This window comes from Monodelphis domestica, chromosome X, assembly GCF_027887165.1.
Source record: "Monodelphis domestica isolate mMonDom1 chromosome X, mMonDom1.pri, whole genome shotgun sequence".
Taxonomy (NCBI): domain Eukaryota; kingdom Metazoa; phylum Chordata; class Mammalia; order Didelphimorphia; family Didelphidae; genus Monodelphis; species Monodelphis domestica.
Genome location: NC_077235.1, coordinates 64,848,786 through 64,871,046, shown reverse-complemented (window position 1 = coordinate 64,871,046; position 22,261 = coordinate 64,848,786). Strand labels below are relative to the sequence as shown.

At 40.8% G+C, this 22,261-nt stretch overlaps 1 protein-coding gene across 3 annotated transcripts in view; it reads left to right on the top strand.

The window, feature by feature from the left end:
* The first annotated feature begins 3,496 nt into the window (after nt 1-3,496).
* Nucleotides 3,497-22,261, top strand: part of LOC100010178 (CCR4-NOT transcription complex subunit 7-like) — a 79,908-nt gene continuing 61,143 nt past the window's right edge. Inside the window, exons 1-2 of one of the 3 annotated variants that reach the window (XM_007507079.3) lie at nt 3,497-5,125; nt 5,537-7,174. In XM_007507079.3, coding sequence (XP_007507141.1) covers nt 3,813-5,125; nt 5,537-5,597 — 1,374 coding nt within the window. In that variant the 5' untranslated portion in view covers nt 3,497-3,812 and the 3' untranslated portion in view covers nt 5,598-7,174. The other 2 variants (XM_056809805.1, XM_056809804.1) reach the window with 2 other exon arrangements.

Below are 22,261 nucleotides of genomic sequence, written 5' to 3'. Positions count from 1 at the left end.
AGAAAAGAACTCATATGTTCCAAAATATCTATAGCAGCTTGCTTTGTGGTGGTAAAGAATTGGAAATTAAGGGGATACCCATCAATTGAGGAAAGGCTAAACAAATTGTAGCATATGATTGTGATGGAATACTACTTCATCACAGCAGCAGGCTGATTAAAAAAATAAACACTCCAGAAAGAATTTCATGAGATAATGCAAAGTGAAATGAGTAGAACCAGGAGAACATTATACACAGCCACAGAATAAAATTCTGGAAGAATAAACTGTGAATGTTGCCTCCAGAAAGTGAACTGAAAAGTAAAACATGGAAGACTTCATTTGTATGAAAATGCTGGTGTTCATGATGATAGGATGATCCCTGTGATGCAGGGAGGGGGATGAGGGGCTGAAACACTTGTGGATGGGATTGATTAGGTAGGTATGAAGAAAAGTGGGCTAAACAGAAAAAAGATAAGAGAATTATAGATTTTAGAGCTAGAAAAGACCTTAGAGATCAGTGAGTGCAATATCTCTCCCATTTTACAGATGGGGATCTGAGGCAGAGGTTTGATAATTACCTAAGTATCACACAGTTATGATGTGTCTGTATAAGATTTGAGCTGGTCTTCCTTCAAATTCAGCATTTTAGGTCCTGCAGAAAGACACCCATTAGGGCATTTTCCCCTCTCAAAGAAACATTTGTCCTCCAATAGAGTGGCATAATTCTACATTCAATAGTCTTAGAGAATTGAAATAAGTTAATTTCCCTGAGCCCTGACAATACTTTGGTGGCTTTGGAGGAAGAGAGATGTCCAGACTATGGCTTCAAACCAGGAGAACCCAAGGCAGTCAGTGGGGCATCACAAAGGGATTGAAATAAGGAACAGAATTTGAGGGCCTCCTCTGTCATCCCTACTTTATTACTTATTTTTAATCTCTCCTTGTCTTCACACAGCTAGGAAGTATCAGGGATGGGATCTGAATCCAGGACTTTCTAACTCCAAAGTCCAGCACTCTAGGTATTAACCAAAGAATTAGGGAGGGCAGGAAGGTAGCATAGTGGGCAGCATGCCAGGCCTGGAATTGAGAGGTTCCAGGCTTCTCACTTCCTAACTTGTGACCCTGAGCAAGTCACTTAATGCCATTTTTCTCTCTTGGAATTGATTTTAAGACAGAAGGTAATGGGCACCAAAAAGAATTGGAGAACTGAGAGTTGGAAGGGCTATTTAGTCCAATCCACACTGCAAAAGAACCCCTCACATAATACACTTGACAAGTGATCGTCCATCCTCTGCCAGAAAGGGGAACCCACCACTTCCAAGGCAGCCCATCTCACTTGGGAACAGCTCCCATTGGTAGGACATATTCCTGAGATTTGGTCTAAATCAGACATTTGGCATCTTTCCCCCTCATTGTCTTCTCCCTCTTCCAGCCCTCCTCATCCCTTCCTCTATAATAGCTTCATTTATTTAGTGCTTTAAAGGCTACAAATGTTTTACCCACACACTCTCACCCAGGCCTCAGGGTGCAGCCCTGGGTCCCATGGGCATGATGCCCAGCATGGCCTTGGCACTAGTATGGGACCCCATGACCAGTGGGCCTTGGGCAGAGTGCCTGTAGGCAGGCTGATTCCTGGGATCGGCGTGGAGAATAGATGGAAGCCTTGGATGATCATGGTTATGGGGAGGCAAGGTTCCCAGCACAGCCCTCGGCTCCTGTGGCAGGTATCCTGGTGGCAGAGGGCCAGTGGCTCCCTGTGGAAACCCACAGTGATGGGATATCCCTATCAAGGATGATGATTGCCACAATTAAGCCTCTAGTTGGAAGGTGTGGATCTGAGTCAGGAGGAATACAGCAAGAGCAGGGAAAGTGCCCATTGGGATGTGCTGGGCCACTTGGGATAGAGGGAGCAGTGCACAGCTCCCAGGTAGGGGAGGTAAACTGAGCACAGCTCTTCCTCAGACTGATTATCTATCGACATGGGCCAGAGAACCCCAGCTAAGACCTTGCCCTGATTTTGGAGTAGGGGCATGGTTTCTGTCCCTCCTTCCCCCCCCCCCACCCAGGAAACCCTTCTGAGAAAGCAGAATAGCCTGAAGGGTTGTGGGAAAAAAGCAGGATTCAGGGGGTCTTTGTAGGGGAAGTGGTAGGTGTGGAGCAGGAAGAGTGTGAGTGGTGGGGCTGTGAAGGTAGTGATGTGGGGGGACTGGATAGAAGAAGGGACTACAGGGTCTTTCAGAGGGGTCAGTTGGGCTGTGGTGATGAACACAGAGGAGGAGGAGGGGGAGGGAGACTAGGGCCCCATCCCAGACTTCCTGAATTTAGAGGGGGCTGCTTGTTGTGTAGCTGAGGCCCAGAAACAAAGTTTGTACCCATCAATTGGAGCTTAGCTGAAAAGCAACAAGGGGGCTCTGTGAATATATTGCTGATCTTAGTACTCAGATTATCAGAGAGATCTGGCAGCTCCTGGATGCCACCATTCTCTCCACCTGGGTGGCAGAGTCTGTGCATTTGGGATTACCTGATGTCTCTGTTCTGTCTCTCAGCTCTTATTTGTTAGAGGGTCACAGCCTGTGCACAGCCTCCTTGGGCTGCTTTCTCCATTGCCCTCTGAATGATATTAGCTTTTAATTCCTTGGAGCCCCCAGAGTCCCCCACAAGGCACAGCCCTACCACAGCAGCAGCCAAAGAAGGTTGGGAGAGGGTGGGCCTTTGGTTCTGGCAAGAGCATTTAGGGGAGGGCAAGGGAAAGGCTTCTTGACATCACTGAGCTGGGATGTGACAGGTTCATGTCAACCAAAATGCCCCAAAGAGGGGAGAATGGGATTCAGTTGGGGAAGGAACCTTGTCAGGCTGGAAAGGGGGAGTTATTTGATTATGCTTTAACTGATGGGGAATAAGGCACATTAGCTGGTCTCCCCTTAGAATATGAGCTTCTTGAAAGCAGAGACTGAGTTACTCCTGCAACCCTCCCCCCATCCCATCACCCCTCAGGGCTCAGCATAGAGATATTGCACAGAGTGCTTCATTCACTCACTCTCACACTCACTCACTTATTCATTTAATCATTCATTCATTCAGTCAGTCAGTCACTGTCTCAGGTCCTGGGCTAACTAGTAATGAGGAAGTCCTTCCTTAGGTCTCATGTATGGAAATGAAAAAGGAATCATAAAATAATTTTGGCATTTCCCAAAGGCAATTCTTCCTTCCCTCCCCTCTCTCTCTGCTTCTCTCCCTTCTTCCTTCTCCCCTTTTGCAATTCTGGATTTAGCTGATTGCTGGTCAGGATGTCAAACAATCAATCAGTCTATCCATCCATAAATCCGTCCCCATTCATACATGCATCTAATCATCCATGTGTGTATCTATGCCATCCTTCAGGCCGGTGCTAGGTGGGAGTTTGTGTGTGTGGGGGGGGGGGGCGGGATTGGACTCAGCGGGGGGAAAGGGCCAGGAGACCTGGGATGGCAAAGCAGGCGGAGAGACCTAGGGACGCGTGCGCGTGGGCGAGAGCAGTGTCCAAAAATGGAGCAGTCCCTTCCCCCAGAGAGGGGCTGACGTTGTCTCGGGGTCTCCTAGAAACACTCGCGCACGTCTCCTGTAATATCATATAATAATAACCATCACCACCAGCATCATCTTGAAACAGAGGCAGGCTGACGTCACCGCGCAGCGCCCTCCCTGGACTGGACTTGAGAGAGGGCAGAGCCACGCGACTCCCGAGCCCCCTTCCTTCCCCAGGCTGCCAGTGTGAGACATTAGAGGGGAGAAGGACAGAGCCGGGGAGGGACAGAGGAAAGGTGGGGGTGCAGCCACCGAAGGCCTTCTCTATGGTGAGGAAGAGGTGGCGGCAGTGGAGGAGGCGGCGGCAGTGGAGAAGCTCAGCAGAAACGGCAGCAGCCGCCGCCACCACGGCCACCACCAACACCACTGTACCAGGAGGAGCAAAGGCAGCAGGCGCAGCAGCTCCACCAGGAGCAAGCAGCGGTAGCAGCAGTGGAGGAAACAGCAGCAGCGGCTCTGATGTCCCTGGCGGTGCAGGTACAAAAGTAAATGGGGAAGAGAAAGGGGCTTTAGGAGGTCAATCTCTGACCCACTGGCGGAGAAGCTGCTGCCTGTTACAGCCACCCCACGCATCCACCCTACCACTGCACGCCCCTATCCTGCCGCCCCCGCCGCCCCTGCCACCCCTGCAGCACTCCCTCCCGCCTGTGCCCATCATGCCAGTCGCCCATGCCGAGCAAAGCCCGCGGATCCGGGAAGTTTGGGCTTGCAACCTGGACGAGGAGATGAAGAAAATGCGCCCCGTTATCCAGCAGTACAATTACGTGGCTATGGACACGGAGTTTCCAGGTGTGGTGGCCAGACCCGTGGGGGAATTCCGAAGCTATGCCGACTACCAGTACCAGCTTCTGAGGTGCAATGTGGACTGGCTGAAGATCATCCAGCTGGGGCTGACCTTTATGAATGAGCAAGGAGAGTGCCCTCCGGGAACCTCCACGTGGCAGTTTAATTTTAAGTTCAATTTGAAGGAGGACATGTACGCCCAGGACTCCATCGAGCTGCTCACCATGTCCGGCATCCAGTTCAAGAAGCACGAGGAGGAGGGCATCGAGGCACAGTACTTCGCAGAGCTCCTCATGACCTCCGGGGTGGTCCTGTGCGATGGGGTCAAGTGGCTGTCCTTTCACAGTGGCTACGACTTCGGTTACTTCATCAAGATCCTCACCAACTCGCCCCTGCCAGAAGAAGCCCACGACTTCTTCGAGATCCTGAAACTCTTCTTCCCAGTCATCTATGACATCAAGTACCTCATGAAGAGCTGCAGAAACCTCAGGGGTGGGCTCCAGGAAGTGGCCACTCAACTAGAGCTGGAGAGAGTTGGCGCTCAGCACCAGGCGGGGTCTGACTCCCTCCTCACGGGGTTGACCTTCTTCAAAATGCGAGAAATGTTCTTTGAAGACCACATTGATGATGCCAAGTATTCTGGTTACCTGTATGGCCTTGGTTCTGGAGCCACCCATGCCTATAGCAACTCCAGCCGGGCCTACCACAGTGGCTACCACAACAATTTCCACAACTTCCAGTATGTCCAGTACAGCAGAGAACAAGTATGGAGAGGAGATCAGCCAGCATTCTTGAGGTAAAATAGAAAAGAGAACTTTATTTTTCTTTTCTTGTCTAAACACATGCTTTCATTCAGGTTTTTGTCTCTACTTAAATCTCTGGGTCAATATAGGGCTTTTTTTTCTTCTTTTAACCCTGCCTTCTCAACCTGTTTTCTCTTTTGTCTTTCAGTACTAATTATAACCATTCCTTCCTACCACAGATCCTGATAAGTAGAAGAGTTTTCAGGTTGAATTTTGCAGTGTATTAATTAATCCACCTGTTAGCAAGTATGTGTGGCCGAAGGGAAAAATCCATATCATACTCAATCTTTTGGTAAATATACCTAGTTGATCTTAGTTTGGCCCCATCCTTCTTCTCTTCCCATTCTCAGATGAACAAGCACTAACTGGAATTTAATGCCTTCTTTCATTCTTGTCACTTCCAGCATGCCAGAGATGCCCCCCTTTGAGGTCGAGGACCATCAGTTCTACACCTATGGCGAGTGAGCCAGGCCGAGATCCCGTCTTAGGAGAAGGTTGAGTTTTCCCTGATGTTTGCCTGAAAGTTGATCATCCACCAGTTTACACAGCATTCCCTTGTTTTGAACCCGTGGAGCAGAGTATGTTCGTTCATTGTGCTGCAAACTGTTGTCTAAGCTAAGCTAACCCAAGAAGGAAAAGAAGACCTTAGTGACTGCTTTTCCTGGTGTTTCATCTTCTCAGCACCTCTAGTGTTTCTTGGTTTTGAATTGGTATATGTATTAGATCTGTGACTGACTAAATGTTTCAATCCAGCTTTACACCCTTCAGCAAAGTCCCCTGTGACTGGCTTTTCACAATCTGTCAGGGAGCTGGCATCCAAGGAGTCAGCCTGAGGTTCTGGTGATGGCATCTTTCCTTTTATCTCCTTTATGCCTTTGTGTTCTACTAACACATTTCTTCTTTCTCCCAACCCTCCCTGGCCCCAGCCCTCCCTCACTTCCTCCCACCCCCACCCTCTTAAACCAATTTCATTATAGAAGGTCCAAAGAGAACAAAGTCACCTTAGGTATATTTTATGCCCCATTAAATTAGAAGAAATAAGACTGTGCTTTTGTAGTTGCTAGAAAGACAAAACTCATTCTGAGGCTTGTTGTAAAACAACAGAAAGTCCCCCAAATTCACTTGAGTGGTATTAGCCATCTGAGGACTATAATGATTATTTATTTGTGTGTGTATATTTTTGCCACATATTTTCTACCTAATGACAGAAATAACTGTGAATGCTTTCTTAGCCAAGCAGAGTATGTGTGACCAGGTCAGAGCACGTGAAGGAAAACCCTGGTCATTTGGTAATGCAATCCTGGTCAGAAATGACTTGTAAGTTATCTGCACTTCAATTGGTAATATTCTCTGTTTGCCAGATGCACTTGTTACCCTCGTCCTTTAATATTCTTTTCTTGTGAAGTTTGCCAGAGAGTTGACTTGGTGAGAAATGTGGATTGGGAGAAGCTCAGAGGAGGAAAAGAGTTCTTGGAGTGTGGGTGGTTCTGGGGAAATGGCCTTGGGGAGCAAAGAATACTCCAACTCCCCCCCTTGAGGAGATCCTGGGGTGGTAGATGACTGGTGGCTGGGGGTCAGGGGAGCTGGGAAATGAGTGACAGTCCAACCACAGGCAGGTCTTGGTGAGGGCAAGAGAAAGGAAGGGGTGGGACATGAGAAGGTGGTATCCCTCTTACTGCCCAATGCATATGGTGCCATGAACACAGCAAGCATCTGAGGAGTGTGTGATTCTTCGAATGTCTGGCTTCCTTCAAGGCTCAGGCCAAGGGGCCACCTTCTGCAGGAGGCCTTCCCCAGCTCCCTCAGCTGCTAGTGCCTTCCCCTCGCATATTGCCTTCCACCTACTCTGTCTATATTGTGTGTGTGTGTGTGTGTGCTCACGCGAGTGTGCGCTGAGCTCATTAGGAGTTGTCTCTCCTCTTAGAATGTAAGCTCCTTGAGAGCCCAGATAGTGGGATTTTTTTTTGGCCTTTCATTGTACCCCAGCGCTTAGCACAGTGTTTGGCATACAGTAAGGACTTAATAAATATTTGTTGATTGACTGCTTTGTCTAATGTTTGTTGGGAAGTGCTCCCCTGACATGGTTGGTTCATCTCTGGGAGACCATGTGGAATGGGGACAAGCCCTGGCTATTTCCTGCCTCCTCCCACTATCCTAGGAGATGGTCAGCAGGGTGGGGCTTACCAGAATTCCGCCCCCCCTGACCCACACCCTCATGGCCCCTGCATGCCCTGGCACTGGCTCAGCATGTGCAGCTCAGAGGGAGGGTGGTGGAAGGGCTGCTCAGAACTTTTCAAGTCCAATGCACTGAGTTACTGCCTCTCCCTCTCCCCCATTTCCTTGTTCCTTCCTGTTCTCCTTTTTCCTCTCTCATTCCTTTTCTTCTTCCCTCTCCTCTCCCTAGCCCTTTTCTTTCACCTCATCCTCCTTCCTTCTCTTCCCTTCTCCCTCCCCCTTCTTTTCTTCCTCCTCTGGCCTTCTCCATCTTTCCCTCTGTCCCCCCAGTGCTCTGGCTCCTGGTGTTGGCCTGAAATGCCCCTGCTGCTACTGCCACAGTCCTATCCCACAGTGCTCCAGAGCTGGCAGCCAGATCTCCCTTCTGCAGAATGGTTCCATGAGTGGGACCCTGAGCAGTTTGTTTGCTGAGCCCAGAAAAGTGCAGTGTGCTTCAGGGAAAGAAGTGACTGGGTTGGGTTCTCTCTTTGGGGGAGAGCAGGCCTCAGCAATGGGGGCAAAGGACAGCAGCCCCTCCCTGGACCTTACCAAGTAGGAGGATTTGGGAAGAACTGAGCAGAGGACAATGGGTGTGGAGGGAACAAGAAAGATTTTGGTCAAACACAAGGAAGAATCCCTCACTTTTTCTTATGGTTTCTGCCTCCTGAGAAGCTTCACATCCACTTCAAATCCACCCCCTTCTCTCTCTGTTCCACACACCACAACACAATAAGGTAGGTGGAATGGGCATAAAGGCCCCATTTTATAGAAGAGAAAACTGAGGCCTAGAGAGGTGGGGTTACTGGGAGTGTAGGTCCTTTTCATTTTTCTTTGATCACTTTGATAACAGGCTTTGTAGTGGTATCAGGGCATCAAAGGGTATGCACAGGATAGTAATTCTGGAGCATAGTTCTAAATTGCCTTCCAGATGGATCAGCCTATAGCTACCCCTCAGTGTATTAGGGTGTCTGTTTTCCCACAGCCCCTCCAGCCTCTGTTATTTCCCTCTCTCTTCCCCAACTTTACTATAATCTGATCGGTGTGAGGGAGAATCCTAATGTTTCTCTAATTTTCATAATTTTTATTGTTGGTGAATTGGAGCCCATGTTTCTTAAGAACTTGAATTCCTTACTCTAAAAACTCCTTTCATATATTTACCATTTAATAATTGGGGAATGGTTATATTTATACATTTCGATAAGCTCCTTAAATATCTTGGGGAAACAAGGTATCTTTTTCAGGGACATTTGATATAATGATTTACCACTAGTTATCTGTTTCCATTCTCATTTCACCTACATTGGTCCTAGTTGGTCAACATTTTTTAAATTTCATATAATCAAACTGTATTTTCTTATCATCTGTGATCCTCTGTATCCCTTGGTTGTTAATGAATGTTCCTCCTATCCAGAGATCTGAACGGCTATTTTCCATTGTTATGATTTTTTCTTATGTCATTTTTAGGTCTCAGTTTTGTAATAACCACTGGGATTTTATTCTGGTATAAAGCATGTAATGTTGGTTTATACCTAGTGTCTGCTAGGCTGCTTTCCTGTTTTCCAGGAGTCTTGGTTTATTGAACACTAGACTACTGTGTTCATTGGCTTCTGTATTCCATTTACAAAATTGTTTTCACAGATCTACCTCTTTATTTCTGAACATTGCAATTCCAAAGTATTTTAATTTTTACTGACTTGTAAAATAGTTTGATATCTAGTACTGCTTGAACCCCTTTCTTGCCACTTTTTCAAAACTTGCTGTTTCCTCTGAGATTCTTGACTTTTTTCTTTTCTTTCAGATAAATTTCATTATTTTTCCCTGGCTCTATAAAGTTGTCCTTTGGTAGTTTGATTTGAGTTGCACTGAATAAGGAAATTGATTTAGGTAGCATTGCCATTTGATTAAATTGGCTCAGCCTACCCATGAGCAATAATATTTTTCCAATTACTTGGGTCTATCTTTATTTAAGTAAAGAGTATTTTTTTAGTTTTATTCTATAATCTATATATTGAAATGGGTAGGTGATACAGTGAAAAGAGGATCAGACTAGGAGTCAGGAAGACCTTACTTTGAATTCTGCCTCGGACAATTAGTAGATGTGTGACTCTATATAAGTCACTTAGTTTCTCTAAGCCTCAGTTTCCTCATCTTTAAAAAAATCTTGATGATAATAGCTCCTAGAGAATTATTGTGAAAAATAAATGAGTCAACATATGTAAAGCCTTTTGCAAAACTTAAAGAGCTATATAAATGCTAATTATTTTTGTATTGATATAATTCCATTGTGAGTCTTCACAGATAGACACCCAGATATTTAAGAGGTTCTGTAGTTTTTTAGGTAGATTTTTCTCTTTCTCTTCTCCCCCCAACCCTGGATTTTCTTTTAGTCAAATATAGAAACGCTGTTGTGTTAGAGGTATTTTAAATTCTGGAAATTTGTGAAAATTATTCATTATATCAAGTAATTTTTACTTGACTCTCTTGGGTTCTCTAAATTTGTCATATATACAAAAATGATAAATTTCATTTCTGATTTTCATATGTTTATTCTCTCAATTTTTAATTGTCTTGTTGGTATAGCTATAACTTCTAGAATTATAGCAAATTGTAGTTGTGATAATGTTCTAGTTCATCCCCATGCCAGAAAATGCTGTCTTTTGCTTTAAAACAAATATTACTTATCACAGAAAAAAAATCCATTTATCCTTATGCTTTTCAGCATTTAAAAAATTGAAACAAGATGATGTTGATATTCTCTTGTTATTTTTATTTTCTTTATATCATTTTGGTCCATTATGTGGACAGTTTTTATTAATATTGAACCAATTACTTCCTTATATAAATCCCCCATAGAGATACTGCACAATCGTTGTGATATATTGCTATGCTTTCCATCTATGTTCATTAGGGACATGGGTCTAAGGTTTCTGTGTTCCTGACTCTCCTTTTTTGAGTTATCAAGATCATAGTCATATTACAAGAGGAATCTGGCAAGATCTCATCTTTCTTATTTTCCGCAAAGTGTAAGAAATACTGGAATTAATTGTCTTTTGAACACTTGATAGAATTCACTTGTAAATTCATCTGGTTTGAGGGATTTTTTTCCCTCTAGGGTCACATTTACTTCCGGCTTTTTCATTTCATTTTTTAATGAAATTTTGTTATTTAAGCCCTCCAGTTCTAGTTCTGTTCTGTCACTGCTTTTGAAACTCTTAGTAACAGCTAACTTTTAGATAGAATTGTCTATGTATTAAGTGTGTGGAACACTTTACAGTTATCTCTTTTGATCCTTATAACAATGCTGGGGGGGAGGGGGAATAAATACTATTTTTATCCTTATTTTAAAGGTGAGGAAACTGAAGCAAACAGAGATTTTATGACTTGCCCAGGACTCAGAGTGAGTAGGTGATTTTAGCTCAAGTCTTTTTCACTCTAGCTTGAGTGCTGTATCCACTTACTATTCTGTTTCCCAATTAATCATCCAATTGATATAGGTTGTTAATTCTGTTGGCACATAATTGGGAAAATAACTTCTAATAATTTCCTTCATCTCTTTTTAAATTATAATGAATTCACCTTTTTCATTTTTTATATAAAAATTTGATTTTCCTCTTTCTAAATCAAATTAATGGTCTATCCAATTTATTGTTTCTTTTCAAGAAGCCAGCTTTTAGTTTTATTTATTTCTTTAATGGTGTTTCAAAAAATATTCTCAATCTGTGATTTGAATTTTAAAATGTTTATTTTGGTTGAGGCTTTACAATGTAAAATTTTCTACTAATCTGTTCTTTTTCTCTTTTGTGAGTGAAGGCATTCAGATCTATAAGCTTTCCTCCTAAAGACTTCTTTGATTACACCCTAAAAACTTCTTCTGTTTTATCAATGTTATTATTATCTTTAGTGAAATTATTGATGGTTTCTACAACTTTTTTTCCTTTGTTTCATCCATTCTTTAGGATTTAGTTATTTGTTCTCTTTTTTTCCAGTGATTTATTTGTTTTTTATTCATATTCAATAAACTGCCGGAGGTCTATCACATCTAACTTTTCCAAAGTTAAAATCAAGTCTTTAAGTTCCTTCCTATGCATTTAAAAATTTGTTTAGGTTTGAAAGGATGTAGATTGAGGTCTCCCACTATTACAATTTTATTGTCTAAAGTTCTTCATAACTCATTTATTAAGTATTTAGATGCAATTCCATTCTGTAGCTCTATATTTTGTACTAAAATTATTTCATTCTTAGTGGTACCTTTCTGTAAAGTTCGCTTCCCTGTCTGTCTTTTTAGCACTGTCTAGTTTTCCTGTTGCCTTGTTTGAGAGCATGATTAACTCCCCTTCTTTTTTTTTCTCCTGGTGAAACATTAGATATTTCTCTAAAGTCTTAAACTCTACAAGATTAATTTTGGAATCTTTTTGTTTCAATATATTTTTCTATGCCATTTCAGAATACATTTAAAAATTTTCAGTATACCATTCCAAGTCCACAACCTCTTCTTTCCCTTTTGTCCAGAGCCCAGAGGAGTAGGTCCCTTCTTTACTCTGCACTGAATTGGTGCACCAGCTCTAGAGTACCAGTGACAGTGCTGCTGGATGCCACCTGTTCTTGCTCTTTGCACAGGATCAGGGCCCTTTATATTGCATTCAGAACTTCTTAACCTACTACACAGCTGCAGGCTCCAGGTCAGTCCTTATGTTGGAAAGCTCTGTGTGTGGTAGTCCCTTGGAAAGACCCTGCCCCAAGGGTCCACACATCACTGCCTTCTTATCCAGCAAGATCCCAATCAGTGCAAATAAGGAATCCCATGAAGGGGTCACGCTATTCAAATACACTCTATTCAAAGGTATACATAAAATATGGTAAATTATTCTTTCCAATGGGAATATGCATTGAAAAATTTAAAAATAAAAATTTGTCTAATTATGAACATAACAACAAAGCATAAGAAACATATATTTATGATTAATTAAAAAGTAAAAGAATTGTAGAACACAAAATCTTTAAAATTACTAAACATCACACTTAAAGAGAAGTCTACCTTGAGAAACTCATGAACTTTAGTTTAACAAACAAATAAATAAAAATAAAAAAAAGATTAGCCTACACTGAAGATATGAGCAAAATCTCATTGACATTTAACATACTTTGGTAGCATATACTGATGAACTGTCTTTTCTTTCTTTAAATCTCTCTCACTCTCTCTCTCTCTCTCTCTCTCTCTCTCTCTCTCTCTCTCTCTCTCTCTCTCTCTCTATATATATATATATATATATATATATATATATATATATATAGTGTGTGTGTGTGTGTGTGTGCATGTGCTGGTAAATAGAGAGTTTTATCCATATCTCAATATCCACCTGCATGCTCACATTCTCACACAATGAACCAAGTATGGTTGGATGACCTGGGGTATTAATTAAAATCAATAATGCCTTAAACAGGGTATTGTACTTGCAATATCTTTCCATAACTGGGATAAAGTAACTGAAAAAGCAGTCTCTGACAACATCTTCAGCCACTTATGCTTTCTTCTTTGACTGTTGGAAGTGATCAGTTGTTGTAACATCTCAGAATGTTGCAATTTCAAAACCAATAAAAAGGCAGTGGTTTTCATTTAAAATCTCTTAGAAATATACTTTCGAATAAGAAATGATAGTTGCTTCTTTTTTTTTTTTTTAGTTTTTAAAACATTATTTTATTTGGTCATTTTCATACATTGTTCATTGGAAACAGATCATTTTCTTTTCCTCCCCCCAACCCCCCGCCACCCCTTCCTTAGCTGACGCTCGATTCGTCTGGGTATCACATGTGTCCTTGCTCTGAACCCAGTTGTTGATATTTGCATTAGGGTGCTCATTTAGCGTCTCTCCTCGATCATGTCCTATTCTTTGTTCACTAAATTTACTTATAGTTTCCTTCTTTATATTCAAGTCATTCATTCATTCTGAGTTTATCTTGGTGTAGGGTGTGAGGTGTTGATCCAGACCTAATCTCTCCCACACTGTCATCCAATTTTCCCAGCAGTTTTTATCAAATAGTGGATTTTTGTCCCAAAAGCTGGGGTCTTTGGGTTTGTCAAAGACTGTCTTACTGAGGTCACTTGCCCCAAGTCTATTCCACTGATCCTCCTTTCTGTCTCTTAGCCAGTACCAAATTGTTTTGATAACCACAGCTTTATAGTATAGTTTGAGATCTGGGACTGCAAGTCCCCCTTCCTTTGTATTTTTTTTATTATTTCCCTGGATATCCTTCATCCTTTATTCTTCCAAAGGAACTTTGTTATGGTTTTCTCTGATTCAATAAAATAGTTTTTTGGTAGTTCAACGGGTATGGCACTAAATAGATATATAAGTTTGGTTAGGATGGTCATTTTTATTATGTTAGCTCATCCCACCCATGAGCAATCAATGTTTTTCCAATTGTTTAGATCTAGTTTTAATTGTGTGGACAGTGTTTTGTAGTTGTGTTCATATAGTTCCTGTGTTTGTCTTGGCAGATAGATTCCTAAGTATTTTATACTGTCTAGGGTGACTTTAAATGGAATTTCTCTTTCTAATTCTTGCTGCTGAACTGGGTTGGAGATATATAGAAAATCTGATGACTTATGCAGGTTTATTTTGTATCCTGCAACTTTGCTAAAATTGTTGATTATTTTGACTAGCTTTTTGGTTGATTCTCTAGGATTCTTTAAGTAAATCATCATATCATCCGCAAAGAATGACAGCTTGGTCTCCTCACTGCCAATTTTAATACCTTCAATTTCTTTTTCTTCTCTAATTGCTACTGCTAGTGTTTCTAGTGCAATATTAAATAATAAAGGTGATAATGGGCATCCTTGTTTGACTCCTGATCTTATTGGGAAGGCTTTGAGTATTTCCCCATTGCAGATGATGTTTGCTGAGGGTTTTACGTATATACTGTTTATTATTTTTAGGAAAGGCCCTTCTATTCCTATACTTTCTAGTGTTTTCAATAGGAATGGGTGTTGTATTTTGTCAAAGTCTTTTTCTGCATCTATTGAGATAATCATGCCATTTTTGTTAGTTTGCTTGTTTATATGGTCAATTATGTGGATGGTTTTCCTAATATTGAACCATCCTTGCATTCCTGGTATGAATCCTACCTGATTGCAGTGGATAACCCTTGTGATAACTTGCTGGAGTCTTTTTGCTAGTATCCTATTTAAGATTTTTGCATCTATATTCATTAGGGAGATTGGCCTATAGTTTTCTTTCTCTGTTTTTAACCTGCCTGGCTTTGGGATCAGTATCATGTTTGTGTTGTAAAAAGAATTTGGTAGAACCCCTTCTTGGTTTATTCTGTCAAATAGTTTGTATAGTATTGGGGTTAGCTGTTCTTTGAATGTATGATAGAATTCATTTGTAAATCCATCTGGACCTGGGGATTTTTTCTTAGGGAGTTCTTTGATGTCTTGTTCAATTTCTTTTTCTGATATGGGGTTGTTTAGGTAATTTATTTCTTCTTCTTATAGTCTAGGCAATTTATATTTTTGTAAGTATTCATCCATATCACTTAGATTGCCATATTTTTGCCATATAATTGGACATAGTAGTTTTTAATGATTGCCTTAATTTCCTCTTCATTAGAGGTGAGGACTCCCTTTTCATCTTGGATACTGTCAATTTGGTTTTTTATTTCCTTTTTTTAATTAGACTGACTAGTACTTTGTCAATTTTATTTGTTTTTTCAAAGTACCAGCTTCTAGTCTTATTTATTAAATCAATATTTCTTTGACTTTCAATTTTATTGATTTCTCCTTTGATTTTTAGGATCTCTAATTTAGTCTTCATCTGAGGGTTTTTAATTTGTTCACTTTCTAGTTTTGTAATTTGCATGCCCAATTCATTGACCTCTGCCCTTCTTAATTTGTTTATATATGAACTCAAGGATATAAATTTCCCCCTGAGTTACCAATGACCACTTTTCTTATAGGGATACATATCATTTTAACTTATTGAGTCTCTTAAAATATTTTTTCATTTTTTTTTTGTTTTTCTTTTCCCCCTCTTTTTAATTACCTTTTGATGATTCTCTTGAATTCTGTGGTTGGACATCAAATTTTCTGGTCAGGTCTGGTCTTTTATTTATGAATGCTTGGAACTCTTCTCTTGTGTTGAGTGACCATACTTTCCCCTGTAAGAATATAGTCAGTTTTGATGGGTATTTTATTCTTGGTTGTAGACCTAGTTCCCTTGCTTTCCAGAATATTGTATTCCATGCCTTTTGGTCCTTCAGTGTGGATACAGCCAGATCCTGTGTTAACTTCACCGTGTTTCCATGGTATCTGAATGGCTTCTTCTTGGCAGCTTGTAATATCTTTTCTTTCATCTGATTGTTTTTGAATTTGGCTATAACATTTCTTGGTGTTGTCAGTTGGGGATTAAATACAGGGGGTGATCTATGGATTCTTTCAATCTCCACTTTCCCTCTTGTTCTAGGATTTTGGGAAAGGTTTCCTGGATCATTTCCTTTAGTATTATGTCCAGGCTTTTTCTTTTGTCGCGGTCTTCTCGTAGTCCAATTATTCTTGAATTGTCTTTTCTTGAACGATTTTCTAAATCATCTGTTTTGTGAATGAGATGTTTCACATTTTCCTCAATTTTTTCATTCTTTTTGTTTTGTTTTATAGTGTTCTGCTGCCTTGTGAGGTCACTTGATTCTAGTTGTTTTATTCTGGTTCTTAAAGATTGGACTTCATCTCTGGCTTTTTGGTCGTCTTTTTCCTTCTGGTCTGATTTTCTTTGAAGATCATCTTTCATCCTCTTTACCTCGTCTTTCATCTCCTTTGTCTCATCTTTCATCTCCTTTGCCTCTTTTTCCAGCTGGTTGATTTTGGCTTTCAAGACACTATTTTCTCGTTTTAGTTCATGTGCCTCTGTTTCCAGATGAATTATCTTAATTTTTAAGTTCTTTTCCCAATTGTCTTCAGCCTCTCTTAGTTGTGTTTTGAGTTCTTCCACAGCCTATATCCAATTTGCTGGGATTTCTGTTTTATTGTTTGCTGATCTCTCCCCCTCTGTTCCATTTGCTGAGTAGTAGCTGTCTATTGTAGTTTCTTTCTTCTTTTTCTGTTGTTTGCTCAAATTTACCCCTTCTTTACTCCCTGTATTTGTCTGCTCTCTTGTTCCTCTCATTTTTTTTGTTTTTTTTTGTGGGGGACTTCTATCAGTCTCCCCTCTTGGAGCTTTAACAGAAGATCTCTTGGTGTAGTCTCTGGGGGAGGGTTTTTGGGGATTTGAGCTTCCCTGTCCTCTGGAGACTTTTGATTGGTTTAAAGTCCAGCAGTCAATGAGGAAGGGTGGGGAGTCTGGGATTCCCTGCATTCTGGAGACTTTTGATGGGATTGAGTTCAGCTTAGTTGGGCTGGGTTTACTCTGAGTTTGAAACTTCCTGGATGGCTGGAGCAAATATGGAGGATCTCCAAAGCTCTGGCCAGGCTGCCAGGTCTATGCTCCTTCTAGGCTGCCATCTTGACTCTGCCTCTAGGTTTCTGTTTTTTCAGAAGACCCTGCTCTCTAATGGGGGAGGGGTCATGGCCTCCCTGGGCTCTGAGAGCTCCTGATGGGATTAGGTTCAGCTGGTGTGGGCCTAATGAGCCCTGAAGCAAAAAACCTCCTCCTCCACAATCTGTGTTGAATGCCCGGAGACTGGCCTAGGTTGCTTTCAAGGAATGCCCTTTGGAGCAACCCCTTTGCCGCCCTGAGGTTTCTGTTCTTTCCAAAGACCCTGCTCTCTAAGTGGGGAGGGGTCCTGGCCTCCCTGGGTTCTGAGGGCTCCTGGTGGGATTAAGTTCAACCGGTGTGGGCTGAATGATACCCGAACCAAAACAAACAAACAAACAAACAAACAAAAACCCTCCTCCTCTACAGTCTGTGTTGAATGCCCAGAGACTGGCCCAGGTTACTTTCAAGGTAAGCTCTTTGGAGCAACCCCTTTGCCAGCCCTGAGGTTTCTGTCCTTTCAGTAGCTCTGAGGGCTCCTGATGGGATTGGGTTCACCTGGTGCCCTAAAGCTGGAACCTCCCTTGAGACTCAGATGGAAAGACCCATCCAGGGGGCTATAGGCTTCCCCCTTCTCTCTATGTTTCCCTGCCGTCTGTGTTGGGTGCCCCGGAGACTGGCTCAGGTTGCTTTCAAGGTGAGTCCTTCAGAATAGCCAGCCCTGAGGCCCTTTTTCCGGCCCTGAGGTTCTTGCTGCTGCCATGGGCTCAGCACTCTGGGTTGGGGGGGATGGGTCCTGGGACCTTCCTACTGCCTACCCCTTAGATCTGAGTGATCTAGAGTTCTGGCTTTTGGGGGACCATACCTTTTGATCCAGGTCTGGAAGGAGGGTTCCCCGGGTCTGTCCTGTTGTTCAACTTGAATTTCGGTGTCCTAGGATCTCTCAGTTTGCGATCGGTAAGGAAGCGTTTCTGAGGTCTGAACTTTCACTGCTTCTAAGCCTCCATCTTGACCGGAAGTCTATTCATGATAGTTGCTTCTTACACACTTTACATCTCAGGTTGAGTTTTTTCTTTCTTATAAATGAAAGTTCTAGAAAACATTCTTTCCTATCTTATTCATATTATAATTTGTTCATCAGTATTTCTACCTTCTTTAGTTATTATCTTTAAATCCTCAGGTTATCTGGCTGCCATGTTATAATCCATATTGTCTTCCTTTTGATAATTTTAACATATAATTGAAACTGATTTTTAAAACTATCAAGCTGACTTATGCTTGCAGTAAAAGTTTCTTCACCATCCATTTCTTCCACTTTTCATTCTTTTAAATAAACTTGAAATTTTTGTCTGAATGACTGCTGTGCTAAAAGGAATTCATTTTAAATTTCAGTCTTCAATCCATGATGCTTTATTTCTGTCATTGTAACAATTTGGTTACTTCAAGTTCTTTGTGAAACAGAAAAATCTGGTTCAGTTTGGTTTCTTTCTTTTATTTTGTTTCATATTTTACAATATTCCACACTACATATTTAAATATTTCAACTTATTGTCCTCTTTTAGAGTTTCTATGACCACATTCATGCCATTTTGGTATATCAAATTTTTATTTTAATGTAATAATAAGCTGCTTCTTTTTTTCTGCTGGCAGTGTTCCCATGAAGAGTATTCTTCCTTTAATCCATCTTGTCAATGGCTCTTTTAAAAAAATTAACTCACACAGCTACTGGAAACATGGCATGAAGCAGCCCATGGCATCCATACAGAATCATCCATACAGAGGTGAGTAGAGACTGATAATGTAGCATCATGTAAAAAAAAAGTATCACATAAACTCAATTTTAGTTTGAATATGACCTTGCATGGTTTTATCATTTGAACTAAGCTGAATTTTGCATATTTTGAACATATTAATTGCCACATAACTCTACAAACTTGGGCTGCAAAAATGGCCTACTAAGATAATTCTTGTATTTGCAAATCAGGATTTGTCTAGCATGAATTCTAGGTCTTTCTTGTATTGATTGAGATGAGGAATTGGGCTGCACTTCTTCCTCCTACTCAGGCACCATAGAGAGGTTCCATAATCATACCAGTTTTCAAGATGAGAAAACCAAGGTTCAGAAGGGTCTTGTCATTTGCCCATTATAATACAGCTAGTGTTGCAAATGTCAGAACCTAGAACTCCCAAATCCCAACAACCTTCTTCATTATTACATATATATGCCTATTGACCTTGGAACCTGCTTTTACTAAGATAACCTGGAGTGATTCAGGAAGTAAAGGAGCTGGTATAATTTCTTTACCTGAAAATTTTTAAGTAGAAAGGTAATGCCACCACTATGTCACTTTTCTTTCATCTGAACCAAGGCAGTATATTCATGGAAACTTGAAGCAGAATAGATAAATTTTAGAGTCCCTTTCTATGAATATGACATTGGAATGTGTGCTTTCTATAGATTGAAAGTTGATCTGGTAGGGCAAGCAGCAGGGCAGCCATAGCTTAACACACTGAGAGGCAGAGACTCCCAAGTCTCACACATATCCTTACCTCTTAGTACCACCCTGAGGTCTTGTGAGTTGATCTGTTTCAGAGAAGTGAGGATAAGTTGACAATGTTTTTAGAGTGGAAGAAGTGAAAGTGTAGGTCCCAAAGCAATCTCAATGCTCAACATACTCAGATTTTACTTCTCAAGAACATCAGTCTGAAATCTGTGTCCATTCTTAAGGAAAATTAACGTGGCTACTTTGCAGAGAGCTTAGGAAGGAGGAATTAGACAAGTGAAAGAGAAGTAGAGTTTCTTTAAAAGAGAGTCCAAGATAGGAACTCAGTGGATCTTCATAGATCACAGAACCCTAGTATCTTGGAGACTGTTGAGGATATTCTTGGGGAGAGGATCAAGGGATATTAGAGATCTGTTCCAATTCCTAGTCAGTGTAGGTATTCCCTCTAAAATATTCCCAACAAATGGTTATTCAACCTGAACTTGTAGCGGATGTGTAATGGGAAACTTATTACCTCTTGAAGTACTCCTTCACCTGTACACAGCTCTGATATCATTCCATATATTGAGCCAAAATCACTCTTTTTTAAAACTATTCACTAGAACATGAACTCCTCAAGGGTAAGGACTTAAAACCATTTTTGGGTGTCTCCCATATTTACCACAGTGCCTAGTACTTAGAAGTCTCTTAACAAATGTGTGTTCACTTGATATGTTACAGGGATCTATTTGTCATAAGATCTGAGAGTCAAAAGGAACCTCAGAGATCATATAGTCAAACCTTCTTACTTTAGAAGTGAGCAAACTGAAGCTCAGAGAGGTGAGTGACTTGGCCTATGGTCACAAGGTTGAAGACAAGGTTTGAACACTGCCACTTTCAAATCTAGTGCTCTTTCCACTTTCAAGTGCAACCTCATCCATTAGAAGGGAAGGGAAAGAAAGAATAAGTGTTTATATAGTACCTACTATGTGCCAAGCACTGTACAAATACCTCATATATACTTTTCAATAATCCTGAAAAGCAGGTGCTCTTATTATCCTTCTTTTACAGTTGAGAAAACTGAGGCAGATAGAAGTTAATAACTTGCCCAGCATCACATAACTAGTAAGTTTCTGAGGCCAAATTTGAACTCATATCTTCTTGACTCTAGACCCAGCACTTTATCCATTGCATCACTTAGATACCTTATTGGTCCTAAGTTTGCCCATAGACATGACCATGAACAATTTCACTCTGTCCGTCACAACCTCTCAGAACCAATTACTGATTTCAGAGAATGACAATGAGGAGACAACATATTAAAAAACTATGGGATACAGCCAAAGGAGTACTCAGGGGAAATTTTATATCCCCTATCATAGGGGAAAATATTTTTTGTTACATCTTCACAAGCATCTTTAATGGATATTGGTTCCAAAGAAGAAGAGTGGTAAGGGCTAAGCAATGGGGGTCAAGTGACTTGCCCAGGTTCACACAGCTAGGAAGTGTCTGAAGTCAGATTTGAACCTAGGACCTCCCATCTCTAGGCCTGGTTCTCAATCCACTGAGCCACCCAAATGCCCCCTGGGTTATCTTTCCATAGATCTCATAGGCATAATTTGTCTTTCATACCTGCAAAAGCATTTGTTCAGACATTCCTTAATAGATGGACACCCCTTGATTTTCCAATTTTTGCCACCACAACAGTTTATGGCTTTGAATATTTTTGTACAAACATTTTCCATTATTATCTCTTTAGGGTACAAACCTATTAGTGTTATTGCTGGATCACAGGGTATGTATTCTTTAAAAGCCCTTTGGGCATAATTCCAAATTATCTTCCAGGATGGTTGGATCAATTCACAAATCCACCAGCAATACCGTAGTGTCCCAATTTTGCCACATCCCCTCCAACATTATTATTTTGCTGTCATATTGGCAAATGTTCCAGGGGTGAGGTGGTACCTCAGAGTTGTTTTGATTTGCATTTCCCTAATTAAGAGGGATTTAGAACAGCTTTTCATGTGATTATTAATAATTTTGATTCCTTCATCTGAAAACTGCCTATTCATGTCCCTTGACCATTTGTCAATTGGGGAATGGCTTAAATTCTTGTACAAGTATTAATTCTTTATAATTTTGAGATATTAGACTTTTGTCATAGGTTTTTGTTATGATTATTCTCCTCAATTTGTTTATTTCCTTCTAATTTTAGTTTGTACAAAACCTTTTTAATTAAATATAATGAAAATTTTTCATTTTTCATTTTGTAATGTTCTCAATCTCTTGCTTGGTCTTAAATTCCTTCCTTTCCTATAGATCTCACAGGTATACTATTCTATATTGATCTAATTTGTTTTATTTTGGCACTGCTTAGATGGGGAATAGGTGGTATCAACCGAGAAAACAGCAGAACCACCAAAAGTTATATATATATATATATGTATATATATATATATATATACATATATATACATATATATATATATATATATATATATATAATAACTAGTCTTTAATCAGGCCAAGGAATACAATATTCTTATGGCCACCCACCACACAGGGCCATACACACATAATACACAGAGCCATAACTCTGGGACTCTGGGAACACTATCTCTTGGAAATACATCAGCAAGTAGATACATAGATGCTTAGGAAAGAGGATGTAGATGTTAGAATATCTGGGAGCCTCCTAGATACAATAAGAAAAACTAAGAAGAAAAAAGTGCACTTTAAGTCTATCTTGGATGTTCTTTGGGTGTTTGATGGCCATCAAACTGATATTGTTGAGCCTAAGACAAGGATCAGTCTTGGAATTTATAGAAGGAAAGTTCCCATGGGACAAGGGCCATTTAGGGTTTCTTAGAACATGGCTGTCTGTGAGGTCAGAGGGACAACTCCATTTCTTTATTCTTTTCTCCTAGAAAATTAGCAACATCTCTTTCAAAAGCAAATGCTCCACATCCAA